Source organism: Zosterops lateralis, assembly GCF_965231275.1.
Source record: "Zosterops lateralis genome assembly, chromosome: Z".
NCBI classification, from domain to species: domain Eukaryota; kingdom Metazoa; phylum Chordata; class Aves; order Passeriformes; family Zosteropidae; genus Zosterops; species Zosterops lateralis.
Genome location: NC_139800.1, coordinates 22,448,451 through 22,461,907, shown reverse-complemented (window position 1 = coordinate 22,461,907; position 13,457 = coordinate 22,448,451). Strand labels below are relative to the sequence as shown.

Sequence of the window (13,457 nt, the reverse complement as noted above, 5' to 3'; positions counted from 1 at the left end):
AAGCAAGTAAGAAGAAGAAAAGATATTATTTGCAAACTCCCATTAAGATGACAGAGAGGTTTACATGTTATGTCCCCATTTCTAGGAGCTTATAGCTCAGGCAAGATATTTAACATCAGAATATTTGCACATACAAATTATTGTGAAGCACTGAAGTATGACATCTGACAGGCACCTGCATCAAACAAAAAAGGTTGTCTATCAGTAATTTTAAGTATTGTCTTATCTCTCGATTCCACCAACAGCAACTCAGCAACCCTGACGAGCCGGGCCATGACCAGCTATTTCAAGCTGCCTAGGAAGCCAATGCTAGGAAGAAAGCAGGTAACAAAACTCAGTGTTACAGAGTCTCTTTTGAGAGAATAAGAACAAAAAGAACAGTTACTCTCTAATTTTTTGGATCGGCATTGGTGAGAAAGAAGGCTGAAATCACTTTTCAATTCCATCTCCAGTACAAAAGACTAAACCAACTTCAGTGAAGCCCTGCCTCCACTGATCAGAGGTAAACACATTCTTATCTGTGAGGCAGAAAGCTGCTTCCCCCAGTAAGTACCACATAGCTTCACCTACACCACAGCCAGGGTAACTGCACTGAAACATTCCTAGTGCTTCAGACACCTCACAGAGGGAAAAACACCTGCACTGACAATCGAAGAGCCAAGTCTGTAGAGTTCAGAATGCATTAATTCACCAATGGGCTTGGTGCCAAAACATCTTTGACCACTTCAGGAAATAGCTAAAACTGGATAAGGCTGCAAAAGCTGAAGAGGAAGCAAGCTCTCCTGAGTGAGATTAAAACAATTTAGGAAAGATCAGTAAAAAGATGACTATGAAAGCATCAGATCCATACTCTCCCACAGTACAATTTTGTGGAAAGCCTTGAGAAGTCAGGCATGTCCTTTAAGATAGAGGATTGTGCTACTCCTGAGCATGGAGAGCCATCACAAACCGTTGAAGATGTCTCTTTTTGTAAGTGAGGTCACTGATTACCATTACAGCTGACAATGCCTAAGGCAATCCAAATGACAGTAGTGGGCCTGGCCTTTGAAAATCTTTAACAGAATAATTCTTGTTGGCCTGTTCTTACATGGAAAGAATAAAAATCTCAAAGGTCTCTTCTGCTCTGTCTTCAAAGGTTTAGTAAGTAAAACACAGCTGAGCATAAAATGGAAGTTAAAGGAATACAAGTCTCAGGCAAAGAAACATGTCCTTCACTATTCATCCACAAGCCTCTAACTACTCCAAGCCAGACTGCTACAACTGCTGCAAAAAGGAAGTATTTACAGAGACTAAGCTTGTAGACCACAGCTTTAAATCCCAAAAGCAAACAAAACAAGACTAAGACAAAACTGGCTGAGCATCAAATAAATTATAAATACACATTTTAGCTATCCTTGTTCTTCTAATTCCTTCAGTTGAATGGACACATCTTCCAAATGAAGTCTGAAAAAACTTCAAGTGCATCAAAGGAGAGTAAGACTAGAAAAAGAGATTTGGAAATCTGCATTCAGAATTTGTAGTATCTCAGCTCACAATGTCGCATCAAATCCATGGTTAAGCGTTCTCAAATATAATAGCCTTAAAACAAATCCTTCCAACTGGAGGCCCACAAACTTTCAAAAAGCGTAGATTTCTTCACACCCATCAATTAATACTCCTTCCTCCTTGACACCTTCAAGTTCTCTGTACTTGTTTCTAAGTTTCATTTTGTCTATAGAGAGCAGTGGGTTAAGAAGGACTTGTCAAAAGAGCAGAACATATCGGCTACCACTTGTAGTTGATAAATGAGTTCAGAAAGCTTTTTCCATGTCATGATCAGTTACAACAAATTGCTAGAGTAAGAAAGGATTTAATATTCTCTATCAACCAGAAAACTACTTTCAACTAGAAAATGGTAAATATGACAAGTATGAGACAACACACAGTATTACCCAGATAGATTTAATTAGGGTGAAATGGTCTCTTCTACTCCCACCTTGTCAATATCATACACTTCTGTGTTTAGAAGACCTCCACTCTGATAAGAAATGAAAAGGAGATAGAAAAGAATGTCCCCTCAGTCAGAACAGTGTGTGCCCCAGATTTACGGGGTGTGTGGGTGAGTTTCCTCATTAACAATAAGCCAGAGTACACATCCTGACAAATCACAGGAAATACTGAGTGTTCAGCATCAAGAAAGGAAGTCCAGCTTACTTTTCCAACTTGGATGAAGTAGAATCTAATTTAAGGACCAACTGTTAGAAATCCCTCCAGCAAAAACTCCAACTGCAGTAAAACATTTTCTTAGTATGTCTTGGGATAAAAAATTTCACTGTGCAACTTTTTAAACAATATTATTTGTTGTTGTATACACATAGTTTAGCCTCCTCTTCCTGTTTTTCAATTAAGTCATGCAAATGAGTAACACAGTTAAAGGAGCAACTACTTGCTACATCCTTTCCTACCATAAGTAGCATTATCAATGCAACCTGCAGATGTGGACACCTCCTCCAACTTCAAACCAGCAACCCACATAGAACTTGTGTAACTTAAAATATCTGCCTGCCCTTAGGTTTACAAAGACTGACCTCTGTGATCATCTCAGGGCTCAGAGTTGTGGAGGGTCTACATAGTTAACTACAAAAACTGCAGCAAGAAACAGGCCTGTGTCTGAGGGAGCACTGAGCTCTGCTGCAGAGTTAAAACTGCTGTATATAAATGAAAGCAGAGGAACTCTGCAATAGGCCAGCTGAACACCCACAACATTTTCCAGATTCAGCCTTCTCCAAGGTATGCATGCAATAGAGCAGCTGCCCCAGTTTCTATTTCCTCCAAGAGAAATTGAGTGGAGACATGGAAATTGAAAACTTCCGAAACACGACTTTTCCAATGTCCTTTTAGAAAGCGAAAAACACAGCAAACAGAAGGATTAGTTTAACAGACGTAAAACCTTACCGTGTCTGAACTTCCTTCCAGCAGTATGTTGATTGCTCTGTTCACATCCCCATTACAATCATGTAGTGCCACTATGCATTCATCCTGGTTTTTCCCCGTAACTTCCATAAGCTGGCAGTAAAAGTCAGACATGTTAAAATATCTAAATCACCATTAAAAAAAGTAGGAGCTAGTCAGACCTCAAATTACAACAAAGTGCATAGCTACCATGTCAGAGTAAACAAATATCCTGAAAAAAGTAATCTGCATTTTCCAGACCTCTTTGGGATTCAGATGAGAGAGGAAGAGGCACAAATTAACTGGTAATCAAGAAAGTATTCTTCCATACTATTTTTTGTTCTGTATGCTTGCAGCAAATGCCAGACACAGCAGCATATGAGTGTAAAAGATGTAAAGGACCACAACAGTTTCAGTATCATCCTATCTCCTTCTCCACCAAACTTGTCCCTGTTTATCCCAGTGTGAGAAAAAACATAGCAAGACATGGCAGAGAACAGATCCAACTGGAAAACCATCCAGACTAAGAAGTGTATTATTTTTCAGACATACAAGCTCCCTTGATCCATTTCAGCATAAGGCCACACCACAGTCACGAGCTGATTAAGGAGATCTAGTTCTGAATTATGCTCCTTGAACTCATGCTGTATATCCTGAAGAGTGTGGGACAGAGATAATCTGTCATGGGGCATTCAGCAACTTCATCCAAAGAACAAAACTTACATGAGCTAGAATACATATGCAGAAGGTAAAACACATTCTATGCAGAACTTAATTAATCTCCTTCCCATCAGCACAGCAACAAGCACTATTGATGAGGGTCCTTTTGCTTCACAAAGTACAAGATTTCATTTTTGGCAAAGCAACCAAACTAATTTGTAACAAGAACAACAAAAAGCATTTAATAATGCTTAAGAGGAAGTTTTAGAAATCCAAAGAAACTAAGCAATCTGCTCCTTTGCTGCATTTATGCATTCAAGCTAATTCTTTCCTCCTGGGTGTAATCCTAGATTCTTCATGAGTTGTGATGTATTCACTAGGACAAAATCACTATTAGCCACAACAGAACAGAGATCCATATTGTTGGGACTGCTTGAATTAATGATCTCAGCTATAACAGGGTAATGAAAGCTTGATTATCTAACACGTAACACTCACCGCAGTAGAGGAAAAGCGTGAAATTTCATTTATACTCTGTAATTCTATCATTTTAATGCATACACAGATCTCTGTGGTCAGATTATTTATTTTTTAAAATAACGCCTTGATTCACCTGTAAGCTATCATCAGACTTTTATTTTTCCTGAAAAAATTCCAAGATATTAGCAAACTCAGTTTAGACAGGTATCATTTTTCTCACATGCATGTACATATGGACAATATGAATGCACTCTTTATTCTGACAATCATTAATCATCAGGACCATACTAGAGTGATACACTTAAGAAGAGACATCAGCACAAAGGAGTTTCAGCTTAAGAGTTTGTCTACAAAGGAAAATACGCTGATGCAACTATACAGTTAGAGCCGTATTACCACAAAATTTTTTGTAAACAGACTTTACAGTACAATGAGAGCACTTTTTCCTAGTTAAACTTATGTCCTTCTGAAAAAAGTTTCATCTAACCCAGAAACAGATGCTCTAGCTCTAAAATGTAAGCCAGCTCCAGAGCATTTCAGTGTGGGACAAAAAAACTTGTTCTATAAGAAACATACTTGCTTCACTTTATCTTCGAAATCTGTGTCATTCTTATCGTAGATCATCTGAGCAAGGCGAATCTGTTCTGCTGTTGCCTGAAAAAAGATAACATCCAATAAAGTACACAAAAGGTAACTATATTTTTTAGAAGTATATTCTAGCGCCCCTGCTTTTTTCCTACAGGTTCTCAGAAAGAACATACACAATAAGCACAGAGATACTCTGGGTAAGGGATCAATATCTTGTCTCTTCCCATTTATGGCTTTAAATGTTATTTGGGATAGAAGCAATTTTAACACATTCTAATCTACTTGGAACACAGTTAAAGGTCACCGCATTGACAAGACCACCACATGTAGAAGGACCAGGGAAGACTATGTTTTGATATTAATGCTTTTAATTTTATTTAGGACCTACTACTCCAGAGTTTAGAGTTTTATTGTAACAAACTGGCAATAGTATCTCTAAATTAACCACATCTCTGATGATTCCTGCTGACATCACCTTCCACAGCTCTCCCAATAACAACCTGATTCTATAGTTTTATGAGCGCTTAAAAAGACTTGAGTCATGTCTCAAGACTCTGCCCATGAACAGCCGCACTGGTTTTGTTTACAAACAAATACTGGTCTCTGAGAACTGGTAAAGAAACTTGTTGTTGATGAAGTATCTGGTGCTTCTGCAAAGTTTCTGGACAAAAATGCACACTGGCAACTTGCACATAAGCTGAGAGACTGAAAGAGACTTGACTGAAAGTCAAGTACAATAAACCCACACACACTATGGCTACCCCAAGAGAAAAACAACTCTAACACATATGTCACATCACACACATCACTCTTCCTAGTGTGGCATCTGCAGCCTATGAACTGCACTCTCAAGAAAATACAGAAGAACAGTGTGCACTACAAGATCCTGGATCTCATTTGACTTCTGCTCACAGAGAAAAGGTACTGTTGCATATTGAGAAAGCTGATACCTAAGAGAGCTAGGACCCACAATGTGGCTGCTGAGCCTGCAGAGGTGGTTCTTTGTTGAGTGGGACCAGTTCATCTACTGGAATTTTGGATGGAAAGGATTCACCCTGAGCAGCTGGGTGAATCTCATCTTCTGTCATTCCACTTCACAGGATACACACATGATATTCCATGCCTCACAAGGTGAGACCTAACCTGTTTGGCTTTTGGAGTTTACCACAAATGCAAGCTCTAGAGGAGGTCACCAAGCATAAATCCTGAGAAGAGTCTAAAAATTACTCCAATGTACACTACCAGCTGCTTATTTGGTGAAAAGTTACTGCAGCTGTCCCAGTTCTTTGAGGGAAGTGACATCTGCATTCAGAGACAGTGCTCCAAGAGAATCAGTGTTTGTAACACAGTTACATACTCTGATTACTTCACCTTCTGAGCATGTCATCCTGACAGCCTCATCTGTCACTCCACTGAGTAACTGGAACTCCCCAGTTCCACCTTCCACAGAAGCCTCCCTGCCAGTGTGGTGCTCTGATAAAAGGAGCTGGCTCTTGGTGACTGCTGAGAGTTCAGAAGAACCAAAATGTTTGCTGGCTACAGGAATTTAAGTCTTGTTGATCCATCTTCTCACCTCTGATTACAGCCTTCACAGGCACATTGCAACTTTTAAGCAAGTGAAGAGATTTTCTTTGAAGATATCCAGAGCAAAAACATTCAGAAAATACAACTTCTGTTGAGACATGATGATGTATTTTACCAAAAATCAGGAATCCACTAAGATCTATTTTTTCTGTAAACAAATGTTTTCTTCAAGCCCACACATTAGAAGACAAAAACATACCAATTCAAAGAGAATTACAAACGTGTGAATTACAAAATCTTCTCTTTTCCTGTGCAAGCAGAGAGCTTAGAAACTTGTAGATGCAATACCTCTCATATTTATGCCAGTGGATTACACCCAGATGGAACTGAAGATTCAAAAGGAAAAAAAATCAACTATGAAAAAAACCTCAAGATGACTACACAAACATCAGACCAGTGTCACAAAAAATCCTGGCCTTTTCTCCAGCAAGGGGTGGCTCTTTACTTTTAAGGCACCGCTGGTAGAACAGATGCAATAGTATCCTAACCAAGAGTATAATTTAGTTTTAATTGTGACTAAGAAAGTAGTAGTATTTAAAGACAGCCTGAATTTCACTCAACCTTACAAGACATATTACCTTTTCAGGGTAAGAGTGGAAGAAATTTTAAACTAAAAACTTCAAACTACCAGAAAACAAGTGTGCAAAACACAAGATTAAGTGACACTAATAGACACAGATTTTACAAGAAAATGGCACATTTATTTTTCAGAAGTAATGCAAAAGAAACATGATGTAATTTGTTAAATAATTTAAATGATGATCAATGTGATATCATGACAGGGGAATCTCCATTTGGGAAAACAACTTTATTATGTATTCAGAAAAATTAATCAGTGGTGATTAAACAGGAAAATTCACAGACTTCTACTGATCTGCAAAGACTGACTACACAGAAAGGTTCATCTGATATCTCCACAATAAAATATATGATGCATTAAAATGTAACTGCTGTGTATGAAATAATCACCTTTTCCAGTGAAGTGATCAAGCCAGTACCTATTATGCAAAAGGCAGAGTAAATGGCCAAAATGCAGAAAAAGGTCTAAATACCTAAAATCAGTGAATCCCATAGTTTGGAAAGGTCCTGCAGTGATACACTGTGACCATACTCACGGTATTTTTTTTTCCTTTTAAGAGACAAATTACCAGTGTTCCAGCTTGTGCCACCTTCTCTCTGAGAGCTGGCTTCTACCTTTCCTATACCCTTTCATGAGGTACCTGAACAGAACACACAGGTGCCTTGTCTTATCAGGGCTGAACAAATCCAGATCCTCGAGCCACCCCTCATCCATCCTGTGTTTCAATTTGACAACCATCTTTGCAGCTTTTCACTGGACTTGCTCTCATTTGTCTGTGTGTGCCTCGTGCCAGGGAACCCAACCCAACCAGTCAAAGCACTCCAGTCTTGCAAAACGTTCTGCCAGGCTGTTCACTATACTCCTGCAACCTTGTTTTAAAATAAAACCAAATTCAACTCGTCTGTTGAAAGTCACTTTCTAAATCCACGCCTTGGCACGAACCATCATTATGCCAAGTGCTGCAACTCAAGGAGATGACAAGGGTTTGAGGTCATGTGATTAATACTGTGCAAAACAGACCAACAGAGGGTCTCCATATTGAAGACCTGTCCAAAACACAACAGAAGTCAGAATTTCTCTGTAGAAGACCTCTATATTGATACACGCTCTGCCAGCGAAGAACTGAGACAGTTTGTGAATTGAGGTAAATTTTGAGATGTATCTGTCAAGAGAATACTGAGTTACCTGAAGCACTTTGTAACCCAGACATGCACACAACTATTGCTGCCAAGAATCAGCAGCAGTAGGGCAAAACCAATTTCATCTAACAGATATTGAAAATTTTAGTCTGCTAGTGGATGACCATTTCACTTCATGGATTCACTGCACAACAAGTTTAGGATTTTGTGACTTGCAGAGACACTGAGTCATGCTGTAGAACATAACATGCATCTAATGAAGCTTCTCCAGCCCATTCAAATTTCTCTCTTGATCAGAAATCTTCTAGCATCATGCGGCTGTCAGATAGAAGAGCAGAGATCTGAGGACTGTTGAGGTCACAGGACAGAAATCCTGACACGGGTGTAGAATTCCTCACTTATAGGAGACATTGGTGAAGAATACAAAACTCATTTAGAGACAACACAGGAATAACTTAACGCTGCCCTGCATTACTGAGTAATTAATGCAAGTCATCAAGCATAGTCTTCCAAAATAAACCACGTATTTTCATCCCATCTCTTTCAGTTTTTACTGACTCAAGGAAGAAAGTCATTATCATTACATTCTCACTTTCAGGTCGAAGTTTATACAGCAGCACATACCTGTACTACTTGTTTCTGTGGTTGTGTTGGCTGTGTGGCTGAAATCTGCATTTTGTCCCGAGTGCCCCGAGTACGTTCACTGCCCACCGAAGTCATCATATACAGTATATACAAAACAATGTATGTACAAAATACAAAATCTGAAAGAAAAAAAAAAAGAGCATGAGTTAAGGTGGATTCGACAACCAAATAACATAACTGCAGTAGTTTGAGCTCTTGTTTTTCCTACATATTCTATACAGAGGTTCATGAGAAAGCAGCTTTAATACACTATTTTTTGATTTACTGCAGTTTTTTACGCAAAGGGGGGAAATGCAGTGGATAGAAGGCCTTTTATTCAGTTGATTGAGAGCAGTGTCAATTTGCACTTCTAAATCTCACAGCTTTTCCCAACTATTTAACATACAGAGTTTTCTACTGGCTGCTCTGATGAAGTTTCAGCTCCAGCTGCATCACTCAAACTTCTTTAATACCTGCTGTCTAGTTTTGATGCCTGTAATTTAACTACTCTCACACTACACAAATATTGTATTCATGAACTAGATAGTTCCTCTTTCCCTGTTATCAAAAGGGCTTTTTCTGCACATACATAGAGGTCATGACCACTCCAAACCCTACACTTCTCATCTCTCAGCTATAAGAGAAATTATGATGATTACATCTAAATCCAGCCTTTATAGCCAGTTTTTGTTTTATTCTCCCTCATATTTACAGAAACAATTTATAAAACTACTTATCATCCTGCTTTTAACACACTGTGGCTGTAGGCAGAGGAAACCCCAAAGAAACCCCAAATTCCACAAACACATTGTTATCTCACCTGTGGCTCTCAGATTTCATTCTTATTTGTTCTCTAGTATTAAAATTACTTTGAAACAAGACATTATTATTCCTCCTGATCGTACAGCATTTACATAAGGACTAATCAATGAGCATGGTTTATAGCAGCTATGGTAACTGGAAAGAGATCTTTCAAATGGTTAGAATGCTCATGTTCAACTGCCTTGGTTTCTGTTCCCACAAGGCTAGAAAGTAAAACTGCAAATTCTTGGAAGTAAGGACAACTTGCAAAAGGTGTACCTGGGCAGGAGGAGATGGGCAAACAAGCAGCAAAGTGATTTTACTGCAGTTCCATTATATGAGCAGGCCTCAAGCATAAAACTCGCCAGGGCAACAGCTGGATAGCACTGAGCTCAGTGCACAATAATCACAGAATCACACCATAAGCTCAGATGGAAGGGATTCATCAGGACCAAGTCCAATTCCTAGCCCAGTGCCGGACAATTCCCAGAAGTCACACCATGCATCCAAAACTGCTTGTGCTCTGTCAGTCTGTCCTTCTGTGCTCTGTCCTTGGTGCTGTGACCACTTCCATGGAGAGCCTGTTCTAGTGCCCAACTATCCCCTGGGTGGAGAACTTTTCTAATACACAAAGAATGTACCCATGACACAACTTCCCCCTATTCCCTTAGGTCGTGTCACTGGTCACCAAGAGATCAGTGTCTGCTTTTCCTCCCTCCTCTTCCCCTTACAAGGAAATTGTAGGCTGCAATGAGGTCTCCCATCAGTCTCCTTTTTCTTCAGGAAGATGCGTACACACTGCAATCCCATGGACCTGTTCAACACCCAACTGAATCACTGGCAGTCACAAGCAATACACATTCAACAATTAATGCTGCAATGAGATGCTTCAGTTTAAACACCAATCCACAATGCTCCAGAGCCCCATCCACAATCAAGAGGACAATTAACTACATTATCACCTAAATCTCTTCTTTACTTTAGAAATACATTCTTGTTGGTCAAAATTGAACCCTGACATTGAATTTATTTATGTACTACTAAACATATGCTTTAATGTCTGAGAGAAAAGTATATTTCCATAAGAAATACACTTTATCAGGAACTGACTGCAGACACAAGCTGAATTGGAATACTGTGTTTCTACAACTTTTTGAATGCACTGAATGAAGCAAATCTATCTCAAAGTCCCTTAAAGTAGTCTAAGTGCATTCTACATTCTAAGGCCCAGAACACACAGATCTTCAGAGCACTGTGTCTGACAAAAAGGCCAGATAGAGCAAAACCAAAAGGTTACCTGAGCTGCTGATACCATGTTCTAGAGAATGCAGCAAAATATAAAGTAGAAGTGGAGATACTCTGGGCAGCAAATTCAACATTTATTACTGACTATCTGCTCATGGCCATTTACTGATATGATAAAGACATATGGACATTTTCAGCTGAGTCTGCAACAGTATTACTTCAGTTGTTTGTGTTAAAATCTGCTTTATAAGCTTTGCTGACTGGACTGACAACACCCAAAAACTTTAATTTATATCAACTAATAATGACCTCTGAGTTAGCTTTTTGTTTGGTTGGGATTTTTTGTTTGTTCCTTTTTCCAAGGATCAGACTGTTTATCATAATTTGAACCTAACACAATAAACAACGCAAAAGACCCTGAATAGAACACACAAGAGAGCACTAAATTCTCTGAAAAAATAAGCTTATAGTTTCATATATGGTTGTCTAAAACCAGCCCACTGCGACTTACGATTTGCTGAGAAAATGTTAACTCCATTGGGTTGCAATTTGTTCATAATTTCTGAATTAACATCATATTTATTATGGGACCTAGGAATTTTGATATTTCTGTCAGTGTGATTTTCCCCAATATCACCAAAGCCATTGAAAATATAGTGATTCATATTTTAGACAGGACAGCAAGATACTTTTAATATATTAAAGAGTTTTCTGTGTGTTTGCAAAGCACATTGCTGAACTACACCCCACAATGTGGCAGCCAGGCAACCTACAGCTCCTCAAGCAGATTGTGTCTCTTCTCCTAGCATGTGTCTGTGCCACCACTGCTTAAGCCATATTTGCTCCTCAGGATGAAAGGATACTTTAAGAAAAAAAGCAGGCACACAAATGGCTGAAACACTCCTGGGGGATGATATGGCACAGAAAGATCAGGCTGCTCTGGGAACAGAGCTTGAACAACCTAAACAGCATAATGGGGAGATCTTCAACCTCCTGATTGTGTGGCAGATGAGCAGCAGAATTTGGCAGGTTGGAATCAAAAAAAAAAAAACCCAAAAAACCCCCCAAAAAACCCAAACCCAAACCAAACCAAACCAAAGCAACAAACTAACAAAAAAACCAAACATCAAAGGTACAGGCAGCAGTATGGACTTGTACTTGCCTCAGGCAAGCGTGGAACCCCATACTCAGTTTGACAGTCCCCAACAAGCCAACAAGGGCATCAGACACACTCTAGTCTTCTTAAAAGCACAACTGGCAGCCTGATAAAAAAGAGAAGTTTCAAAATACTATTACATTACTTCCTCTTAAGTTGGCTCCCACTGTCTACTGACAGTGTCCAGACACAGCGGCTGCAGGGCCGTCTCAGTCACTGCACTGAGCAGGGACACCTGGCTGAGGCTTCACGCCCAAACACATCTACTGCAGAGTAAGGAAGCAACGTGCAGCAGGGAGCCACTGCCTCCAAATTATCACAGTGACAACTGTTTTGAGCATAAGCGGGATATTATTAACTAATTAGATGGCACTGAACAAGAACATTTCCCCACTCACAAAGCAGCTTCTTATTCTGTCCAGCTCGTCATATTCATCAAGTCTGTTTGGCAGGCTGCTGTCATAGAAATGAGCAGGATATCACAAACTGATGAACTTAATTTTAACTGTAGATCAAATGAGGAAATAAGATTTGAGACTACGAGGAAGAAAACTCCTAATTAAAAATCTATTTAATAAAGATTAAAAAAATATTCAGGCAAGCAGATGCTTCAGTTTCCAGATCAGGATCTGGTGCAGTGCAAAAGTTCCCCATCAGCAGTTAATACCTGATCTTGCAGACACTGCAATTCATATAAGCAACCAAAACAGCTGTATTTGAAGAAACATATAAAACATTAAATGAAACTAATACTAGTTTTATCACTTTCCATATATTAGAGGACTAGTGGAAAAAAAAGGAGAAAGTATTAAAGAAAGAGAGAGGGCTTCCTAAAACTCTTGTGTAAAGAAGTGGCTGTATTCTCTCATGACAATTAATAAAGATGCACAAGACTCCTGTAAACTTTTTTCTTTTTTCACCGATGTAACCTAGTACCCACAGACCAAGGCTGTCTTTACTAATTTAAAAACGAACAAAAAGCAAAACCCAAACAAAACCAAAATCTAAAAATGCCTTTATCATTAATTAAGCCTTAACTTAAAAAAATTCCATTAAAAATGGAAAGCAACAGAAGGATCTAAGATGAAAGCCATCCCAACTTTCAATCTTTCGTTTATTTTAGCTTTCTGTCTGTACAGCATGTTTTAGTCCAAGGACCTACAACTGCAGCTCCAATAATGTGTAACATGGAATGGCAAGGACTATTTTAGCTTATAAAAGCAGTAACAAAATATTATAACTTAACTTTTTCCTAAAACTACCACCTCCAAAGTCTTCATCTCTTGTCTTATCCAATACATTTAGTTGTCTTACTGCTTTGGATTTTAGAATGAAAAGAGAAAGACAAATAATCAAAGATTATTTGAACACATACCAACACAAAAAGCAAGTTCTTAAAGCTATTATAATGTTTCCTGTGATCTTTTGTTCAAACTTCCTTCAGCAAGAACTCTGTGCCCTCTAGACTCAATGAAGTCAGAAAACCCATAGATACAGAGAACAAAAATTGACTTGACATGGTTGCAAACCCCCAAGACACAAGAAGAAATCTATTACTGAACGTCCAGGAACAAACAAGGCACAGCAATAGCAACTGATGTTCAAGATTCCTCTAAAAGTTAAACATTCACTTCCATCAGTTGAAAAAAAATCTGCAGTTTCAATTCCT

General features: G+C 38.9%; 1 protein-coding gene across 2 annotated transcripts in view; it reads right to left on the bottom strand.

Annotated features, from left to right (window-relative positions):
• Nucleotides 1-13,457, bottom strand: part of UBAP2 (ubiquitin associated protein 2) — a 124,643-nt gene that overhangs the window by 88,342 nt on the left and 22,844 nt on the right. For both annotated transcript variants that reach the window (XM_083884524.1, XM_083884525.1), the window contains exons 2-4: nucleotides 8,587-8,726; nucleotides 4,648-4,725; nucleotides 2,935-3,045 (exon numbers count right to left, since the gene is read on the bottom strand). In XM_083884524.1, the coding sequence (XP_083740650.1) occupies nucleotides 2,935-3,045; nucleotides 4,648-4,725; nucleotides 8,587-8,685 (288 nt within the window). In that variant the 5' untranslated portion in view covers nucleotides 8,686-8,726. The remainder of the gene's footprint in view (nucleotides 1-2,934; nucleotides 3,046-4,647; nucleotides 4,726-8,586; nucleotides 8,727-13,457) is intronic.